The sequence below is a fragment of the Bacillus rossius genome, assembly GCF_032445375.1.
Source record: "Bacillus rossius redtenbacheri isolate Brsri chromosome 9 unlocalized genomic scaffold, Brsri_v3 Brsri_v3_scf9_2, whole genome shotgun sequence".
Classification (NCBI taxonomy): domain Eukaryota; kingdom Metazoa; phylum Arthropoda; class Insecta; order Phasmatodea; family Bacillidae; genus Bacillus; species Bacillus rossius.
In genome coordinates, this window is record NW_026962013.1 from 3,341,936 (window position 1) to 3,356,141 (window position 14,206).

General features: G+C 47.0%; 1 protein-coding gene across 1 annotated transcript in view; it reads right to left on the minus strand.

Moving 5' to 3' along the window:
- LOC134542967 (cadherin-99C) overlaps positions 1-14,206 on the minus strand; it is a 145,915-nt gene that overhangs the window by 74,301 nt on the left and 57,408 nt on the right. Inside the window, exons 3-5 of the mRNA XM_063387601.1 lie at positions 10,708-10,773; positions 8,629-8,807; positions 3,679-3,801 (exon numbers count right to left, since the gene is read on the minus strand). Coding sequence (XP_063243671.1) covers positions 3,679-3,801; positions 8,629-8,807; positions 10,708-10,773 — 368 coding nt within the window. The remainder of the gene's footprint in view (positions 1-3,678; positions 3,802-8,628; positions 8,808-10,707; positions 10,774-14,206) is intronic.

The following is a 14,206-nucleotide window of genomic DNA, read 5'->3' on the forward strand; positions in this document are numbered from 1 at the left end:
CTGCGACAACAGGCGCGTCAGCAGTCTAGCGTGGCGGGCAGTACAACGCACACCGGCAGTAGTCAGAAGTTTAGTGTGGCGGTCAGTACAACGCACGTCGGCAGTAGCCAACAGTCAATTTGGCGGTCAATACAACGCACGCCAACTGTAGTCGGAGGTCAGTACAACGCACTTCGGCAGTAGTGAACAGTCAGCGTGGCGGTCAGTACAACACACGCCGGCAGTAGTCAAACGGTTTAGTGTGGCGGATCAGTACAACGCACGCCAACTGTAGTCGGCAGTCAGTACAGCGCACGCCGGCAGTAGCCAACAGTCAGTGTGGCGGTCAGTACAACGCACGCCAGCTGTAGTCGGAGGTCAGTACAACGCACGGCAGCTGTAGTTGGAGGTCAATACAACGCACGCCGGCTGTAGTCGAAGGCCAGTACAACGCGCGCCGGCAGTAGTAAGCGGTCAGCGAGCAGGCGCGCACCGTGACATCCTCCCGGACGCGAGCCGCCAGGAAGCCAGGCTGCCGTGAGGGCCTGCATGTGTACACGCGTCTGTCAGCCACCCGGGTGACAAGAGGGCGCTGGTGCAATCACTAGGGACCGGAAAAAATCGCGGATTCAATGACCTCTAGGATGGCCTCCATTATCCTCTGCACATCTCAAGTAAACACACGTGTTCATTGGGTACTAAATTGTGAGTCGTCTCCACTGGGTAGCTTGTGATTCGACGCTTCTTTGGTCGATAGTCTCTCATTGGCCCAGAGAGCTCCAGTTAAACCGCGAGCCAATAGCAGAACCAGCAGAATTATACACATGTTTGAATTTCAGCCTATCACGAAATGAATCCGCGAATTTTTCCGGTCTCTATGAATAACATGTCACCCAGCTGAGACGTCTCACAAGTCTGCAGCCAATGAACAGTTGAGGTTTGCCCGAGTATTCAGAGTATCGTGGAGTCTATCCTGGAGGTCACTGAACCCGCGTTCTTATCTATTCAATGGTGGATACAATGAGTTAAAAATTATTCGTAATATTTCCGCTGAATGTAATATTGGATAACATAAATGTGTTACGTACATTAAGTTCTTTAAAAGTTCCAGAAGTTTCCAAAATATTTCCAGAGTTAATAGTAGAGACCGGAAAAATTCGCGAATTAATTTCGCGATACGCTAAAATACAAATAGTTATACCTCAGTGCTGCCTCTGCCATTGGCTCACAACTCACCTGGATGACTCTGGGCCAATGAGAAACACCCAACCAAAGCTTCATCGAATCACAGGCTGCTACGTTGGGACGTCTCACAAGACAGCAGCCAATGAATGGGTGACATTTGACCGAGTGTACGTAGAACTATGGAGTTTATCCTGCAGGTCATTGAACCCGCGAATTTTTCCGGTCCCTAGTAAATAGGTACCTACTTCTAAATCTACCTACGCCTGTAGGCTGTGCCGAAAAGTATTTTTTTTTTTGTGTTATGCATGTGTGCTGTGAATAGTTAAAAGTCACTAGGAAATCATTTCCTAAGCTTCTACAGGTGAGTAGTGCCTACAATCACGAGCGTATGCCGAATTTCATCTCGAAGGGGGATATACCTAATCACTTTGTCCGGTGCTTGCTTTTTAACTACCAAATTATTTCCTTTTGTTTTAATATGTGGGGTTTCGGGGTTTTGTGGGCATATAATTCCCCCCTCCCCCCCCCCCCAAATCCGCAAGCCCCTTCCTAAAACGTAAATTATATTAATCCGTTTTCAAAATAAACCTTCGTAAAATTATGGAATTAGAAAAATTATTTTTTAAAAAAAAATTCCAACATGGCGGGTGTCCTTCGCCTCGGCAGGCACGCAAGCTGATGTTAGCCGCACCGAGCCTTGGGGCATTCTGCGCAAGGTAGAACCGAGTGGCGGTAAGTGGTATCGTATCGTGTACCATGGCCTTGGGAACGTTTTCTGCTGTCAACTTGTTCGCGTTGCGACAAGCACTTCCAAGGGCACGGCCTAGCCTTTAAAGTTCAGACGGAAAAAAAAAACACCATAACTGGCGCAACTATAGAAACTAGCTGTACTAAAGGACAGAGAGCAAATAATTATTACTGGCCACACTGGGTCACGTTTTTCACAGCTGCAGGGGCGAGAAAGATTAGCTAACTCATTTCACCTGCAGAGACCCAGAAATTTCTAGAAATTTATTTGACGTCAAGCTTCCAACCACCGTTTGTACACTCTATCGACCATAGCTAGGGACCGGAAAAATTCGCGTTTTCAATTACCTCTAGGATAGACTCTACGATCCTCTATGTACTTGTGAAGATTACATCTGCTGATTGGCTACTGACTCGTGACACGTATCAACTGGGAAGCTTGTGATTCGATACTTCTTTCGTCGAACGTTTTTCATTGGTCCAGAGTCCTTCAGATAAACGGTGGCCCGATCATGGAAACAGCAAAAAAGGCAAATGCATTTGGATTCTAGCCTATCGCGAAATGAACCCGCGAATTTTGCAGGTCTCTAACCATAGCTTTCAATGGACTGTACAGCCAAAGTTATACTGAAAGCTGGCAATTGCTGGTCGGCGACTGTAGCATCGACTAGAAGTACGGAAATGATGCGGATGCATTTGGTCGCAAGTTAGAATGAAAACCTTCATTCTCTTGCACAGGGCTAATGATTGGACCGCAGCTGTGTAGACACGCCCCTCTATGCGACCCGTTAACCAACGATGCAAAGCTGAGAGAGAAGTATCGAATCACAAGTCACCCAGTTGAGACACCTCACAAGTCAGCAGCCAATGAACAGGCGACGTTTTCCCGAGTATGCACAGGATCGTGGAGTCCATACTGGAGGTCACTGAAACCACGAATTTTTCGAGTCCCTACGAATCGCGAAAGACAAACATAACAACAATGTAACAACAATGTTTTAGCACGCAGCTAGTCTCGAAATCTTAACGGAAAAAAAATGCCTGCCTCTATTGTGAACTGGAAAAAAATTGGCGGTTTCGATGACCTTCGTGGTAGACTACACAGTCCTCTGTAGACTCGGGCAAGTAAGGACAGTTCATCGGCTGCAGACTTGTGAGTCGTTTTAACTGGTTTGCCTGTGATTGCGATTCTTCTTTGGCTGAGGGTTCCTCACTGGGCCACAGTCGTCCACACGAACAGCGAGCCTGCAGGTGAGGTATCGCGAGCTGTTAAGGGGCCCGCCTCGTCAGGAGTGTATGTAAGTTAGTGAGGCGGAATGATAAGCGCGACGCTAGTTGGTGCTTCTAGCGTGGTGTCTCCTCTGGACTGGCGCGCAGTCTTCTCGTCGTCACAGGATAACTGTGAAATTTGAGCGGTGACCTTAACATTATATGGCCGAGAAATGAAGATAAAGGTGTAATGCAAGTCCCTTAAGTACTTTCAAGAATCAGTACCGGTTGTTTTACGCCTTAAAATTACTCTGAAGTCATGTGTTTTAGCCATTTTAACTCTTCTAAAAATACAGTTTAAAAACTTAATCCGAGATCAAAAGTACTTTTAGGCCCTCAGCGAACTCTTAAATGCTTTTCGTAAGGAGACCCCGCCCGGATATGTTGAGTAGTTTTGTAATCGCGTTGTTTCTCCTGAAGCTCTGCGCAGCGAGTGTGTGCCCGGGTGGGCGGGGGATCGGCACGTGACGAGCTCTGAAGGGGGGGAGGGGCGCTCACCTCGGACACGGCGGTGTGGTAGGGCGTCCGCACGAACACAGGGGCGTTGTCGTTGATGTCTGTGACCCGCGCGATCACAGGGATGGTCCTCTTCTTGTTGGACGACCTCACGGTGCACGTCAGCTGCAACACACGCCGGCTCGCAGGTCTCGTGCATCTGCACCTTGCATCTTGCACCTTTACCTCTTACACTTTACACCTTACCTCTTGCACCTCGCATCTTACACCTTAACTCTTACACCTTACCTCTTACACCTCACATATTACACCTTACCTCTTACACCTCACATATTACACCTCACATCTTACACCTTACCTCTTACACCTCACATATTACACCTTACCTCTTACACCTTACCTCTTACACCTTACCTCTTACACCTTACCTCTTACACCTTACCTCTTACACCTTACCTCTTACACCTTACCTCTTACACCTTACCTCTTACACCTTACCTCTTACACCTTACATCTTACACCTTGCATCTTACACCTTACCTCTAACACCTTACCTCTTACACCTTACATCGTAATCATTCGTTTCATTAATGGCAGTGAAAACAAAAATTTTCATACATCCTCCAAGAGCGTAGATTCCCCGGGGGGACAGCCCCTCCCCCCCCTGGAATTAAAAAGCCACTCACGGGGGGAGGGGGGGCCTGCCTGCACTTGCAAGAGCGTGACTGTGAAACGTGTTTGACGTCAAAACTACGTCTTATGGAAACCTTTCTGTGTTGTGAAGTTTTCTGCTTACTGCATACATCTAGGCCAACATGTGGGCAGTATAGGTACAACATACGAGCACTGTATCCAGAGATATTGTGTCGGTTAACTCCACGTGCAACGCTCTCCCTCCCCCCTCCCACCAACCGAAATTTCTGCCGGGCCTCCCTTGCGAATCCTACAGATTTGCGCCCCTGCCTCCTACTATTATTATATAACCATTTTCCACCCAGATTTAATTTACAATGCATCTGAAATAATACTTTCAAATCGGTTTTTGTTTAGACTTCAGTGTTTTTTTTTTGTTAGTCATTCCACAGTTTACTGGTTGAGCACATAAAGTTTTTTTTTTTGTAAATTTTACTTCTATGCGATGAGACACGTAACTATTTATTGCCTGGTAAAAATTAGATTGAAAATCTGACAAAACATTCCACTTGAATCTGTGATTTTCAAATGTTGTTGTTGTAAGTAATTCCACTGATTTTGCAGTGAAACCTTCTTTCTTTAAGGCTCAGCTTTATCCACTAAGCTGCATGTTTTTAATTCTAATTTCTGATCTTTATGCATTGCCAGCTATTCAAACAAAGAAAATTAAATTCTAATGAAAAACCATAAAGCGTTTGCCAGCCAAAAGCTAATTACTAATGTTTGCATGACCTTTCTAGAGATAGCAGATAGAGTTTAAATTGTATCCGGGACAAAACTCGACAGCAATAAACAATTGTTATGGACACTCTCTTCAGTAAACCAACTAGAACTGAGAGTTAGTCCTGTGGGCGGTACGTGTATCCTAATGTGAATGACGTCACATTGTCGCATGGAAAAACAGCCCTTTCTACAATTGCGTTGTCCGATGTCCGAATCTTAGTCCGAATGTACTGATTTCTAAAGTAGTCACCAGAGCGCAGTAAATAAAGAGAGCCAAAACAAATGATTTTCGATTGTTTTTAGTTTACTATTTTCATGTCTAGTAAATGTGTACGCAGCTAAGTTTTTCAATATTCAGTTAAAATGTGAAATTTATGTTGTTCAATAATAAATATTTATATTCTGTAAAGCAAAAGTAAATGCAAATAAATATTCGATATTTTCTGTTTAGCTTTTGAAACGGAAAACGGGAACAACCAATATCCACGAGTGTTCGTTCTTCTGCGCTACCAAAAGCACACAGACTGGGACAGAAAGTTCCGAGTCGACCAACGTATCCGGACCAGGGAGATTCGGACCACCGACCACGTCACGCATGACGTCAGAGGTCACGTGGGCCAATCGGCGACCAGTGTCCGTCGGACACGGGTTAGGACGGGCCTTCATCTGCCAGTTAAAAGTGACGTTTCGATGCGCATTACTGTTTTGACGTGACAACGTCTAATAAATAGATGAACGCCGGCTGCACGAACGAAAAAGTATCCAGTAACGCACATTGTCCCGTTACGCTGTGTTCCGTTAGGCTCATTGTACGCTTGCGCCGCATCTATATCTCTCTTCCACTCGATTGGAACAACCATCGATTTTACTTTTTCGAGGCACATTAAACTTGAAACACTCCCATTCGTTTCCTACTTTTCATATCATCGTCCTATCCTTAACAGAATAACACATTGGAAGAAATTAAATAGCAAACATGTATAAAAGTTATAGTTAAAATAATCTGTTCGTTAAAGTAATAAACATATTTGAATTAATGAGTGCAAATAAAAGTAAATTTATCAATTAAATTGTAGATTTCATTTCACTCCTTTGTATCCATACAAAATAGTGATAATTCAATAAAAATAATTCAATTTTATTCATAACGTTGTCGCGTTAAACTATCGTCCGTAAACCAACTTTACAGACAACCAATTTTTTTGTTTTACCGGTATAGTAAAATTAATTTGACGTCGATGGTCCACCAAAATCCGATCGCGCACGATGTTGTTTTCGGTTTTCCGCGGCCCAGGATGAAGGCAGGCAGGCCTGCGTGTGTGAAAGCCTGGCTTGTTTGGGGCCCGTATAGCACCAGCACAGGACCTGACGACAATGGTGGCGAGATGGCGCTTCGAGCGCCGCGTGACCGCGCGCGTAAACAAGGGGAACACCCCCCCCCCCCTCCCCCACCCCACACACACACAGACCAATGAGGACGGAGTTGCTGCGTGACTGAAGCCACCTCTTCCTGCCCCACACACATGCGCGCCGCTCGCCTGCAATAGCGCCGCGTCTGGGCGCCAGCATGGAACACAAAGTCTGCACGGCTCGGGCTCGTTTAAATCACCATACGAGTTCAACGTCTCGGCACGTAAAAAAATAAGTAGGGGGGTTGTCTGTAAAGTCGGTATTCGGACGATAATTTTACGTGATAACGTCATAAGAAAAACATTGATGGAGAATTGCATTTACTTTTTTTTAATTTTCATATATTATTTACAGTTTTTTTTTGCAAAAATTTAATTTAAATAATTTGTTTAAATATAATCACGAACAATTAGTTAAAAAGCCCCGCCTTATACATGTTTGATATTATAGAAGATTTTCTCGCACGGTGGTTGGCCGGTTCTTGCACGGTCCGGCTCAGGCGGAACGTGATAATTTTTCGTGCGTGTAGCCGGCGTTCAACGATTTATAAGACGTTATTACGTCTAAAACAAATACAGGCTAATATAGTTTTGTACGGCTAAAAAATAATTTTGTAAGTACAGACCCACATGCGTTTGTAATAACAACAAAATTATTTCGTAGTCTCCATTAAACCATTTATTAGTGGCAACAAAATTCTGACACTTATAAGCCATTTGCCGGACACCCTCTGTAGACGCCCAAAAATATTTTCATTGTAACAAATTTCTGTCTTGACTGTAAAGTATATTCTAATTGATAGAAACCAATTGGCAACCGAGTTTGGTAGCCAATAATAAAATTTACTTAACCGCCGTACAAAAATGTTTAAGGTCTATACTAAATTCCACAAGTGATTTTCGCTTGTATTAATTTTTAGAAACATTTCCTCCACTTGATCAGAATTGGATGAACTGGGGTTCAGTTGTCTTTTTTTTTTCATTGGTACTTGGGTAGACATTGATGTACCAAAATAGAATCACAATTTTTAAGCTTTGGAATTTGTTTTCCATAAACATTAACCTAAACTAATTTTAATTTGTTGTGAGAGGTCTGGGCTATGGAAGAAACGCCCGCCAACAAATCTAATTTAACAACAATTAGGTTGGTAAATTTCACATTTACTATGCTAAAATCAAAAACTAGTACTGTATTTTCATTAATAAATGTAATGCGTGGCAACCGGCAGTCGGAATAGAGACTCCACGTCGTTGTGATTGTGACCACTCTGTGGTGGTGTCTGGTGAAGCTGATGGTCTGAGCAGAATCACAGGCCACGAGTGGGGCCTCGGAGTGCTACCTGGCCATTAGTGAGGCCTAGGGATGGTACCTGGCCAACAGTGGGGCCTCGGAGTGCTACCAGGCAAAGAGGGAGGCCTAGGGATGGTACCTGGCCACGACTGACGCCTCGGGGTGCTACCTAGCCACGAGAGATGCCTCGGGGTGCTACCTGGTACTAGACTTAATTTACTCATGTTGTTCGAGTATTAGGACTGTATGGTCGCGTTTAAACTTATGGTAGTTTTCCGTCGCCCCCAGGCGGAATTCTTTCATTATGGAAGTCTTCCAGTACGGCAGTCTTCCGTCGCCCCCGGCCAGAGCAGGAGGAAAAGCGCGCGCTATAATGTAAAACTGCCACAACTGTCGCGAGGGAGGCCTGGGGGTGCTACCAGGCAAAGAGGGAGGCCTAGGGATGGTACCTGGCCATGACTGACGCCTCGGGGTGCTACCTGGCACTAGACGTTATTTACTCATGTTGTTCGAGTATTAGGACTGTATGGTCGCGTATAAACTTATGGTAGTTTTCCATTGCCCCCAGGCGGAATTATTCTTCCAGTATGGTAGTATACCGGTATGGCAGTCTTCCAGTATGGTAGTCTTCCAGTATGGTAGTCTTCCAGTACGGCAGTCTTCCAGTATGGTAGTATACCGGTATGGCAGTCTTCCAGTATGGTAGTCTTCCAGTATGGTAGTCTTCCGGTATGGCAGTCTTCCAGTATGGTAGTCTTCCGGTATGGCAGTCTTCCGGTATGGCAGTCTTCCAGTACGGCAGTCTTCCGTCGCCCCCGGTCAACACAGGAGAACTATAATGGAGAACTGCCACGACTGCCGCGAGGGAGGCCTCACCTGGAACACGATGTGCGAGAGGTTGTCGGCGTCGCGGTCCAGCGGCTCCAGCAGCTGCAGCCTCTTGCCGTTCAGGATGAAGACGGCGCGCTCCTTGGGGAACACCAGGTCCAGCGAGATGTCCTTGAAGGGGTCGCCGACCACAGGCAGCTCCACGGGCGTCGTCGTCTGCCCCGTCTCTGCGGGCCACGGCGCGTCACAGAACAAGTCATGCTGGGCGACTAGAATTAGTAGAGACCGGAAAAATTCGCGAATTCATTTCGCGATAGGCTAAAATACAAATAGTTATGCCTCCGTGCTTCCTCTGCTATTGGCTCACCACTCACCTGGGTGACTCTGGGCCAATGAGAAACACCCAACCAAAGCTTCGTCGAGTGTGCGTAGACCTATGGAGTTCATCCTACAGGTCATTGAACCCGCGAATTTTTCCTGTCCCTAATAATTAGGGACCGGAAAAATTCGCGTATTCAATGACCTCTAGGATAGCCTCCATTATCCTCTGCACTTCTCAAGTAAACACGCGTGTTCATTGGGTACTAAATGGTGAGGCGTCTCCATTGGATAGCTTGTGATTCGACGCTTCTTTGGTCGATAGTTTCTCATTGGCCCAGAGAGCTCCAGTTAAACCGCGAGCCAATAGCTGAACCAGCAGAATTGTACACATGTTTGAATTTGAGCCCATCACGAAATGAATCCGCGAATTTTTCCGGTCTCTAACTATAATAATTTCTGTACTTCCTGGGAATATAATCCAAAAATCCCCAATCAATAAATATACTATACATATTGTATGTAATAAATACTTTTTTAATTCGTTGTTCAAGAAAAAATTTCAAGCTTTCGATTTATTTTGAATATTTACGATACGACGGCCAATACAACCGACAAGATGGTGGAGTTGCACTAGCGGTTCGCGCTGTGTTAACAAGATGGCCGCCGACACCAGTCGCTTCAGCGGGCTTCTAGAGGATGCAACATTGCTGCCGTGACGCTGCAATGGCGCGAGTGCCTAGAGTATGTTTTGGGCAGTTGGTCCGCTTGGTGTTCTGGTTTGTGTGAAGGCTAACATGTTTAACGTCTTATGCATCCATCAGGAATATCATCTGAGTGTACTTGTATATGCCTGTTTACAAGATATGAAACGACGGTTGCTGGAAAAAAAATATTAAATTTTTAATATCGTATTTCTTAAAATACATAGTTCTACAGTTGAATACGAAAAATGTTCCCAGCAAATAGAAATATGGTATTTGATAAAAAAAATAATTTTAATCATAAATAAAAAGACTACATACTACATACATTCAGCTATAGTTTATTACTTGGACACAATGCTTCTACTTCGCTACTATTTCGCGAAAAGATTCCGAGACCAACTGAAAGTTAAAACACTTTAGCATCGTCTGTGATTCTTGATTTGGTGATATTCTTTCAGGTACACGTATACTTATAGCACACCAGTCACAGTGATTCAGTTCGGATTCAAACGCGTCCTGAGTGGCTCGGTCGAATAAGGCAACGACGTTTCTCGCACACGGCCGCCAATCACGAGGAAGAAACCCGTGGGTGCGATTATACCTTGTTGCAGTATAATAGGAGTTCAGATTTATTCGCAAAAAAATGCCTGCCCCTAATCATTAGTTATTTGTTAGGGGCAGGCATTTTTCGCGAAAAAAAAAAATCTGAACGCCTATTAGACTGCAACAATGTATATCCACCATCAGGTGTTTCTTCCTTGTGATTGGCGGCCGTGTGCGAGAGAAGTCGTTGCCTTAATTTAGCCGAGCCACTCAGGACGCGTATGCTTCCGTACTGAATTACTATGATTGGTGTTGTAACAATCGAAATGTACCTGAAAAAAATTCACCCAACCATGAAACACAGACGACGCCACAGTGTTTTAACTTTCAGCTGGTCTCGGAATCTTTTCGCGAAATATGCATGCCCCTAGTTATTGTTTTTTCTCTCGGTCTCGTGTGCTTGTCGAGACCACGGAAACTGGAGAATGGACGCGGGTAGACCACTCGGTGGTAGACCTGGCCGAGTAGACGCGCCGCGACAGGGAGGGGCAGTACTCACGGCTGTCTCTGCTCTCCTCGATGTCCAGGATGATGCTGGACTGTCCCGTCTCCACCTCGCACAGACCTGCGGGCAACAAAGGCACAGTCGTCAGACACCGAGCACAGACCTGCGGGCAACAAAGGCACAGTGGTCAGACACCGAGCACAGACCTACGGGCAACAAAGGCACAGTCGTCAGACACCGAGCACAGACCTGCGGGCAACAAAGGCACAGACGTCAGACACCGAGAACAGACCTGCGGGAAACAAAGGCACAGACGTCAGACACCGAACACAGACCTGCGGGCCACAAAGGTACAGACGTCAGCCACCGAACACAGACCTGCGGGCAACAAAGGCACAGTCGTCAGACACCTCGCACAGACCTGCTGGCAACAAAGGCACAGACGTCAGACACCGAGCACAGACCTGCGGGCAACAAAGGCACAGTCGTCAGACACCGAGCACAGACCTGCGGGCAACAAAGGCACAGACGTCAGACACCGAGCACAGACCTGCGGGCTACAAAGGCACAGACGTCAGACACCGAACACAGACCTGCGGGCCACAAAGGCACAGACGTCAGCCACCGAGCACAGACCTGCGGGCAACAAAGGCACAGTCGTCAGACACCTCGCACAGACCTGCGGGCAACAAAGGCACAGACGTCAGACACCGAACACAGACCTGCGGGCAACAAAGGCACAGTCGTCAGACACCGAACACAGACCTGCGGGCAACAAAGGCACAGTCGTCAGACACCGAGCACAGACCTGTGGGCAACAAAGGCACAGTCGTCAGACACCTCGCACAGACCTGCGGGCAACAAAGGCACAGACGTCAGACACCGAACACAGACCTGCGGGCAACAGAGGCACAGTCGTCAGACACCGAGCACAGACCTGCGGGCAACAAAGGCACAGTCGTCAGACACCGAGCACAGACCTGCGGGCAACAAAGGCACAGACGTCAGACACCGAGCACAGACCTGTGGGCAACAAAGGCACAGTCGTCAGACACCGAGCCCAGGCCTGCGGGCAACAAAGGGACAGTCGTCAGACACCGAGCACAGACCTGCGGGCAACAAAGGTACAGTCGTCAGACACCGAGCACAGACCTGCGGGCAACAAAGGCACAGTCGTCAGACACCGAGCACAGGCCTGCGGGCAACAAAGGCACAGACGTCAGACACCGAGCCCAGGCCTGCGGGCAACAAAGGGACAGTCGTCAGACACCGAGCACAGACCTGCGGGCAACAAAGGCACAGTCGTCAGACACCGAGCACAGACCTGCGGGCAACAAAGGCACAGACGTCAGACACCGAGCACAGACCTGCGGGCAACAAAGGCACAGTCGTCAGACACCGAGCACAGACCTGCGGGCAACAAAGGTACAGTCGTCAGACACCGAGCACAGACCTGCGGGCAACAAAGGCACAGTCGTCAGACACCGAGCACAGACCTGCGGGCAACAAAGGCACAGTCGTCAGACACCGAGCACAGACCTGCGGGCAACAAAGGCACAGACGTCAGACACCGAGCACAGACCTGCGGGCAACAAAGGCACAGTCGTCAGACACCGAGCCCAGGCCTGCGGGCAACAAAGGGACAGTCGTCAGACACCGAGCACAGACCTGCGGGCAACAAAGGTACAGTCGTCAGACACCGAGCACAGACCTGCGGGCAACAAAGGCACAGTCGTCAGACACCGAGCACAGGCCTGCGGGCAACAAAGGCACAGACGTCAGACACCGAGCACAGACCTGTGGGCAACAAAGGCACAGTCGTCAGACACCGAGCACAGACCTGCGGGCAACAAAGGCACAGTCGTCAGACACCGAGCACAGACCTGCGGGCCACAAAGGCACAGACGTCAGACACCGAGCACAGACCTGCGGGCAACAAAGGCACAGTCGTTAGACACCTCGCACAGACCTGCGGGCAACAAAGGCACAGTCGTCAGCCACCGAACACAGACCTGCGGGCAACAAAGGCACAGTCGTCAGAAACCGAACACAGACCTGCGGGCAACAAAGGCACAGGTGTCAGCCACCGAACACAGACCTGCGGGCAACAAAGGCACAGGCGTCAGCCACCGAACACAGACCTGCGGGCAACAAAGGCACAGACGTCAGACACCGAACACAGACCTGCGGGTAACAAAGGCACAGACGTCAGACACCGTACACAGACCTGCGGGCAACAAAGGCACAGTCGTCAGACACCGAACACAGACCTGCGGGCAACAAAGGCACAGTCGTCAGACACCGAACACAGACCTGCGGGCAACAAAGGCACAGGCGTCAGCCACCGAACACAGACCTGCGGGCAACAAAGGCACAGTCGTCAGCCACCGAACACAGACCTGCGGGCAACAAAGGCACAGATGTCAGACACCGAACACACTCTCCACCAAACAGTTGGTAACTCTTCACGAGGAAATATTTTTTTACAAAACTTAAGATGCCAAAATACTGCAGTGCTAAAAGTAACTTAATGTAATTTAAATGGTTCATACAATGAGGAATTTTGAATTAATGCAATTTCTTGGACATCCACCATTGCAGTTTTGCAGTGTTTGTCATGGGAAAAATTCATAAGTGCAAAATAAGAAATTTAAAAAAATGAAAACATAAACCCACAGAAAAACAAACCCAAATCTGCTGGTGCAGATTTCCGTGGAAAGTACCTCATGTTTACGATTTAATTATGTTTATCATATTCTGAGATGCAATAAAATACTTATTTGTCCCAGTTTCCAAGTAGCCTACATAATTTAGTTTCGAAAGAAACGTTACTAAATGTTTGTAAAGTACACCAGTTAAAAAACTACCTATTTAAAAAAAATCAAGTTCATAAATACCAACAACGTGATTTTGTAGCGTGTCTGGCAAAAACTTTTTATTTTAATTTTAAATCACAATTCTGTGCATACCTATGGCGAAATAAGCATTGAAAGTAAAAAAAAAACACGAATTAAAAAAAAATCTTTCTTTGAAGCGGAAGTGAAATTGCAATCTAGTAGCTCTCTACATGGAACATACAGTGATTATTTTAATTTCCCTCCCCCCGCCCAACCTAATGTTCAGGCGATATCGATGTAATCTCACGCCCGAACGGCCAGCCGAGATAACTAAAACGTGTTTCGGTCGTGTGCAGTAGCGCCAGAACAGCGCAGACGTGACAAAACTTGAGCTCACACTGCGACCACAGTTAGCAACAGGCGCCCAGTATCAGGAACAGCCGTGATAGTACCAAGCGGAAGACACAATTAAAACTAATCGGCTCTATTTCACAGACGTAGACTACTTTATACAAGCACGTAATTATTCCTTAATAATGATCGCAGGCTTTCACGGCGATTGTCTGAAGTAGCTTGGCTTCTGGGTTGTAGCCGTTGTACCTACTGGTAACTGCTCCCTGATGATGGCAACTGCAATGTTCGACCGAAACGTCAGTGAATTATTCGCCAAGGACGCGGCTACAACCCAGAAGCCAAGCTACTTCAGACAATGGCCG